The sequence below is a fragment of the Nestor notabilis genome, unplaced genomic scaffold, assembly GCF_000696875.1.
Source record: "Nestor notabilis isolate BGI_N333 unplaced genomic scaffold, ASM69687v1 scaffold31852, whole genome shotgun sequence".
In the NCBI taxonomy this organism is placed as follows: Eukaryota; Metazoa; Chordata; class Aves; order Psittaciformes; family Psittacidae; genus Nestor; species Nestor notabilis.
The window spans coordinates 10918-18456 of record NW_009918467.1 but is presented as its reverse complement, the minus strand read 5'-3'; the positions used below and the strand labels follow the sequence as shown (position 1 = coordinate 18456).

Sequence of the window (7539 nt, the reverse complement as noted above, 5' to 3'; positions counted from 1 at the left end):
CTCAGAAAACCTTTACCACTCCAAATTCTGTTCCTGAGCTGTTTAAACCATAATTTAAGTGCTTGCTTTCAAGTGTTGCACTGATGTGTTCTGCTTATTCCATCCTATTTCTTTCTTTACTGAAATACCCCATTCCCTCCAACCTACCCCTGAAGTAGGTTAGATATTGTGCAGGACACAGCTCCAGCCCAGCACTGGAGGAGTGATGAACTCCAAGGCTGGGTTCTTTCCATAGATATATTCAATAACACAAAATTCAGAGCAAACCACACAGGTAAAAAAAACGACTACAAGAGAAATCAGGTTAAAAACCATCTTACAGGGAAGATGGACAATCTATTAGCCCTTAGTAAGCTAGACAATCATTGTACACAAAAACAAGCTGTACAAAACCAAAAGGAGGTGGCAGAGAGATCTGTGAGGCTTTCTGCACTTTTATTCTTCTGGTCCAACATATCTTCTGATCTCATTCCAAGAAAGCTTCAAGGACATGTCAGAACAGCCACAAATTCATCTCTGGGATGTGCAGAATTCAAACAGATTTACATAGAGATAAAATTGCAAAGGTAAAAACAAAACTAAAGGCCAGGATCATGGGTTAAAATATTCTTTCCAAGTCCAAGATACTACACTCTGGGTATAGCTGAAAGCATATGCCGTACTTTTATAACCTGCTACAGTCTTTTCTGACTGAGAAAAGGGTTTATTTGTTGAAGAACAGTAAAGGAGGATCCTTCTGGTGAACATTTTCCTTTCCACTGCATTTGCTGACAGACTTGCTCATCCCATGACTTCCTGTATCTCCTCCACTCCTCGCTCTTCCCCCTGGTTACTCGCTCTACTACAGCAAAAACCCTCTTGGCTCTCACCCTGCCTTTGACAGAACATGGAAGCAGGATCAGTTCAAAAGGAGTTTGAGCTCAGGGACTGGAGAGAGGTACTTATAGGATGCTGAATGCATTAGGGATATACTTCCTGGCTAAGTTACAAACTGGTGTCTCAGCCACCAGCCTAAGCCACCTATATTGACTCCAGCAAAAGGAGCATCGTCTTGAGGAATCTGAAAAGCCACTGATTAACCCCTTCCAAACATGTTTCCCAGGTTAAGGAAGGCCCAAGATCGTGTGCTTTGTCTACAACCCACAATGGCCAGAAATGCTATTCACAAAAAGCCCCTCAGATGGGAAGAGGCCAAAGGAAAGGAGGATGTTCCTTGAACAATCAATGCCACCGAGCTTGGCTTTATGTATCCGAACTGAAACATTTTGTTTTGTAGGTACAGCATCTCTTGCTGTGGAATTTCTACCTAGACATCACGATGCTGACTCCAGACAGGCAACGTGACAGAATCCAGTCCCATCCCTAGCCATGGCTGTGGTTAAGTTGTCTTGGGTGCTGGGATGGAGGGTGACAGTGGTGTCCTGGACAGCGATCCGTTTTCTAACCAGTGTTCATAGCTGGTCTTGGGTCTGTTTTGGAGATGGAGCTGTTGTCACAACCACAGTGGAAACTGCTTTAGTGGAGCCAGACACTGTTCCCTGCTGGAGGTGGGAGGCTGGAACTGTTTGGATTCGCACCTGTTTGAAATGGAAAGGGAAAAGCTCAGCTCCTGTCAAGAACAACCCGGTGACACACTGCACTCGCGTCACGCTCTGAAGCACATCATCTGCTTCTGCTGCCAGCAAACACCGACTTTGATGAACAAGATCAAGCACCAAAACGCTTCAAGAACAGAATCTGTCACAAGGAGATCACTCCATCTACTGTTCATGTGGGATGGTGGGAAGAGATTTCAGGATTAGAGTTGAAGACCTAAAAACGAGCTGGAATAAAAACCTACATGTCAGGAATAAAAACCTACATGCTTTTACAAGGTTTCTAAAGAAGGACTTGGATCCATTGGATCCAACACTTACCAGACTTGTTTCTAGCAGCACTCAATGAAGATTAATTCTTTGGAATTACAGAACACTTAAGTTTCCAAACACTAAGATGGACACTGAGGCAGTGTTGTGGTTTCTTCAGGAAATGGTGATCTACAGAAGCCAAAGTACGTATAGAAACGATCCTTCAAGCAGTTGGGAACATCTCCTGGCAGGAGTTTTGGGTTTACTTCCATTATACTATCAGCACATCAAAACCCATATGTGGATGGAGGGAAGGTAAAGGAGATGATGCACTGTACATGATTAATGCAGACACTACTGCTGTCTACCTGTACTTTGATGGAACCCCGCATGTCAAAGTGATTTAAAATCCACATGGAAATGCTAAATCCTAATAAAGCAAATAATAATCCTCAGTGCAGCTACCATTACCTGCGTGGCCTGGCCTTGCTGCTGGAGCTGCTGGAGCTGCTGTGCAGTCAGGAAACTCACAGGCTTGTTCCCAGCGATCAGTTTTGTCCCTGCTGGCATCGTAGTCAGGATGATATTTCTTCCTAATCCACTGATGCTAAGGAAGGAGAAGTTGGAATGGTTAGTGAACAGCACAGCAGGGTAGATCTTTCACATTCACAAGTTGTTCTTCACTTGCTAGATGTTAATTACTTAGCTAATTTATTAATGATTTTAAGTAGTGTTTTCCCCACAAAACTGGCCAATAAACAAGTGACAAGTTTATCACTGTTGTAGTTACTTTATCACACGAATTAATCTCCACTCCTGTACCATGCACATCACTGGGTTACTCTGATCTGACCACAGCACTTCTGGAGGAACACGGAAATAGCCAAGCACAAAGTACTGTGCCTTCAAATGTTTTCTAAGAGAGACACGACCAGAATTCATGGAAGAATAAAGGAAAAGACTTCAATATCTGAATGCCAGAGGGATTTTCACTAAGGCACTTCACACTTCCCCGGTTTCTTCAGCAGAGATGGCTTCAGTTTACATGTGTTTTTAGGCATGTCACCAGGTTAACCCTTGCTCCAACAGAACTAATCTAATAGCTGGTTTCAAGGCAAAGATCAATTTTTCTTCAGTGTATTTGCCAGTCTGTGTCTCAGGGCACCTAAACAAAGACTATTCTCATTGCCAGACACCATATTCCTTCAGTTCTTGCAGCCAATGGACCTATTGACAGACTGTTACATGTGTTTTTAGGCATGTCACCAGGTTAACCCTTGCTCCAACAGAACTAATCTAATAGCTGGTTTCAAGGCAAAGATCAATTTTTCTTCAGTGTATTTGCCAGTCTGTGTCTCAGGGCACCTAAACAAAGACTATTCTCATTGCCAGACACCATATTCCTTCAGTTCTTGCAGCCAATGGACCTATTGACAGACTGTAGGTCTAGTCCACCTTCTATTCCCCAGGAACTTTTTTTTGAACACAGACCTTCCTTGGCCTATTACTAAAGCAAAACTACCAGGTGCAAAATACTCACTTGGCCCCGAGGTTGCCCTTGATGATGGGGGCAGTCACCACGCTCTTGCCTTTCACTGGCTGGCTGATCACTGACAGAGGCACTGTTATCCGTGCTGGTAGCTTCCCCTAGAGGAGTTGAAGAACACACGAGGAGCCATGGGACATTTGGCAGAGAAACTGCTTGACAACATGCAATTACTGCTCAGCCTGCTTTTTAGGAGCCCTGAGAATAGAATTTTTTTGTGCTCCATTTCAGGCTCATTGCAATTCACCTCCATCTTCACAGACCTGAAAACCTGCAGCATCTTGGCACACAGCATTTCTCTGGGAAGGATCATTGTATCCATGACTTTTACCCTTAGGAAGTAATGCAGCTTTCAAGATACAATTTATGGTGCCTTCTGCTCCAGGCAATAAAATGGCATTACATGGGGAAATTGGTAAAAAGAAGTTAATAAGAGTAACAAGCACTTCTAGTTCTGGCACCATTCCAAAGGAAACGATTCCAGAGGTGCAAGGCTGAGCTGCACAAGGTACAGATAAGCAAAGCTTATTTCAGAGGGAAGACACAGCTGACTATTTCCCCGGTCATTCAGCATTTAGCTCTAATTCCAACACCACCAAACTAGTTACAGACCCAGCTTCCACAGTGCTTTGTGGATGGGTTTTAGACCCAAACCACCAGTATATTTCAGCATTGCCCTCTCTCACCCACCTCCAGAAAAAGGTTAGCATTACTTACTGCCTGGGATGTAGATACTACTGTGGTGCTGACGGGTACCTGCCGCACAGCAGTGGCTCCTGTGCCTATAGTTATGGGTGTCCCAGCAGCTCCCGAGGCCACAGCAACTGCTTTGGACACTGTGGCACTCATGGTTGGTAAGGAGACAGCTGAGGTATGGACTGTGCCAGGCACGCTTACTGCTGAGGAGGAGGGTGCTTGCTTAGTGTGAGTAGCTACAGTAATAGTCTGACCAGCTTTTTGGGGCATCACCCCCAGCCCCTGCACGATTCTTATGGTAGCAGCTGGCTTGGCCTCAGTGGATGCCACCGTGGTGATGGTTTTGCTCTTCTGATCTGCCACAGTCATGCCCAGCGCAGGCATCAGTCGGAAGGCAGAGCTTGTTGGCTCTGCAGTCTTTAAGTCAGGAGTCACTTTAACCACCGTGCTTCCAGCTGGGCTGGAAGAAGCAGAAGTGGCCGTGCTCGTCTTGGCTGGAGAATCAGCAGCCTGGACAGGATTGGATGTCACGTGCAAGGTTGCAGAGATGCCTTTCCCGCTGGTGCTGCTTCCTGCAGCTGCTGTGAAGAGGTCCTGAGTCAGTTTGACAGTAGTGACCTGAGATTTGGCCAGCGTGGCCATCATGTCCGGGGTGATCCGCAGCACAGTCTGGCCCTTGGCATCTGTGGTGATGGAGGAGGGGGGAAGGCGCAACACATCCTTCCCCTGGATCCGAAAATTGGTCGCTGTGAGGGGGATGCCACTTCCAGGCTGGGTCTTCATGCCAAGTTGCCCTGTGATAGCCACCTGGAAGAGACCAGAGCAACGGCTGTATCAAACCAGTCCAAGCAGAACTTCCCTATAGGATGATGTCTGCTCCCATCTGCATTGAAGCAGAATGATGCCAGCACGCAGGTATGCTACTGAAAACAGTCCTGGTGGACTATCAGATGGCATTCCCAAAACCATATACAATCCGGAATACTGTGGAGCTGATTTCTTTTCCAAACAAGAGGAAGGACAGACCAGCATCTGAAGCTGGTTAATTAAAGAACCTGCACTAACACACTGATAACATGTTCTCAACATTATTCTCAGACTAAAGCCAAAACACCAACTGTTAGGAGGAAAATTAACAATATCCCAACCAAAACCAGGACACATCAGTACTCTACACAGTGCAGGCTCCAATACACCAGACCAACAACTACCTAAATCTGCATGGTAAATCAACTCATACAGCACTGTGGCTCACTACAGCTTTATCTTTTCACATCTGCTGTCATATCTGCCATGACAAACAGGAAACAACTGGGTCTCAGAGCCCAGCTCCTTGTCTCTCCCTCTCACCTGCTTGATGATATTCTGGCCAGCCACATTCTGGATGACAGTGGTGGAGGAGGTGCTTGTAGCAGAACTGCCTGGAGAGCTGGTTACTGGCTTGACAGCAGGACTGGGTGCTGCAGACAGCCCTGTCACAGTGATGCCTGTCTGTCCTGTCACAGAGCTTCCTGGTCTTTGCACCTGCATTGGGCTGGTTTGAGTTTTCACTGGGAGAGTCATCACTGCCTACAGCAAGACACACAAGCAGCCTGTGAGTGGACTAACACAATAATAACAGTCTTAATTATTCTTTACGTCGTGCCTTAGCTTGCAAGTTCTATGGACTTTTTTATTATGCTGCTTACTCCAAGTGAAAAACACCACCCAAAAACTAGGAGCAGTCAAGATTAGAAGTCAGAGCTACTCACCACTTCCATGCAGCCAAACTCACCTGAGGGAGCACTTTGGTTTGTGTGGCTGTAGCTGGAACACGAATTTGAGGCACTGATGTAGGTTGCTGCTGCTGGGTTACCACTGGGGCTTGCTGAGACACGGCTGGGAGGCTGGACTGGGCAGTGACCACTCGGACCTGTGGCAGTCCTGAGGACGTGGTGTGACTGACCACCCGGGCAGGAGGTGGCTGTGGCCCAGGCTGTGAACTCTGGGCTGTGGAAAGCAATGTCCCGAGCTGTGGCATGGTAGGGGATGACACCAGAAGAACACTATGGGAAAGATAAAGCCAGTAGGTGAGCAAAGAAGTAGGAAATGACCGAGAAAGGAGCAGCAACATTCACAAGTGATGTATGAGACAGCAGAAATACCTCTGGCTGGGTTTTGCTGGCTCTGGTGCAGCACTAGATATGCTCTTGCTAACCACAGACACTGGAGGGGGTGAAATAGGTGTTGCTGGTAATGCTGGTGCAGTTGGTGTCACGGGAGTCACAGGAGTTGGAGGCATGCTGGAGTCACTCAGGCTCAGCTGGCTGGGCTCTGATGTGCTGCTGGGGACTGCCTTCACTGAACTCTCCTTGCTGCTAGACTTCTGCAAAGAAAGCGTGTGGAGAGTGAAGGTCTTCACAAAAACTGGGTTTGAGTGAGCCGAGCACTTTAAGCTGAGCTCTGGATGGCTATGAATGATGCCCCAGTGCTATATCCTGACCTCACACATGTCTGCCATCCTCAACTGCAGCCACGAGTGGGTTGGTGCATTTGGCTGCTCCTGTTCTCAGGGAAAAAGTGCATCTCAGCTGTGTCAAACATTCATGAAGTGCATATTTGCACCTTGGTTAATATGCCAACAGCAATCACTGATACTTGATATCAAAACCAACAAAAAGACATCCAAACCCTGACAGCTTCAGCACAGCAATGGGGAGAGCAGAAAATGTGTTCCACACACTCTGCTACAGATTGACCTCAACATGAGATCTAAAAGACCATCCCTAAGACAAGCAGCACAAATGAATTCCATTGACCTTTCTGTTGACATCAGTGAGGATAACAGCGGGAGCTGGAGGAGCAAAGTTCAATCTTTCCCTCTTCACTGTGTGTACTGGTGCTAGACCAACACTGACATTCATACACATACTGAATCAATAACTCAAACGTGTGACTTTCACCAGCCACTGTGGACGCAGAATTTAGGGATTAAACGAAGCCTTCTACCTCCCTCCCAATCCCAAAAGCATTTGTGCAAACCTGATTTACCATTTTAGCTGGAGGTTTTGGCTTCTGCTGAAGAGCCTTCTTGGCCTTTGCTGCAGCAGCTTGAGCCTGGTGGATCCGTTCTGCAAATCCAAATGAATGGTTAGAGCTCCTGGACACGAGCAAACTGATTTAAGAGAGGCCAGGTCAGAAACGTAAGTTCATCTTCAGACAAGAAACTAAACACACACGGAGTCATGCAATAGTGCAGAGTGAAAATATCAAGTACAACAAGCCAAAAAAGGCTGAAAATAAGACACACAAGAACTTGTGAATGCATATATATTGTACCCAGGATGCTATTTTACACAGAAGTACTTCCAACTGACACACTCCTCTTGAAGACTGGATTTAAGTGCTGAAGGGCTAACATGAGCAAAGTGACAGAGAAAAAAGCTAGACTGACAGATTAGTGCTCACCAT

The 7539-nt window shown here is 46.4% G+C and overlaps 1 protein-coding gene across 1 annotated transcript in view; it reads right to left on the bottom strand.

Annotated features, from left to right (window-relative positions):
- Positions 1-1291: 1291 nt before the first annotated feature.
- NFRKB (nuclear factor related to kappaB binding protein) overlaps positions 1292-7539 on the bottom strand; it is a 16816-nt gene continuing 10568 nt past the window's right edge. The window contains exons 18-25 of the mRNA XM_010009719.1: positions 7120-7199; positions 6234-6454; positions 5864-6134; positions 5440-5658; positions 4111-4896; positions 3388-3494; positions 2319-2454; positions 1292-1577 (exon numbers count right to left, since the gene is read on the bottom strand). Coding sequence (XP_010008021.1) covers positions 1452-1577; positions 2319-2454; positions 3388-3494; positions 4111-4896; positions 5440-5658; positions 5864-6134; positions 6234-6454; positions 7120-7199 — 1946 coding nt within the window. The 3' untranslated portion in view covers positions 1292-1451. The remainder of the gene's footprint in view (positions 1578-2318; positions 2455-3387; positions 3495-4110; positions 4897-5439; positions 5659-5863; positions 6135-6233; positions 6455-7119; positions 7200-7539) is intronic.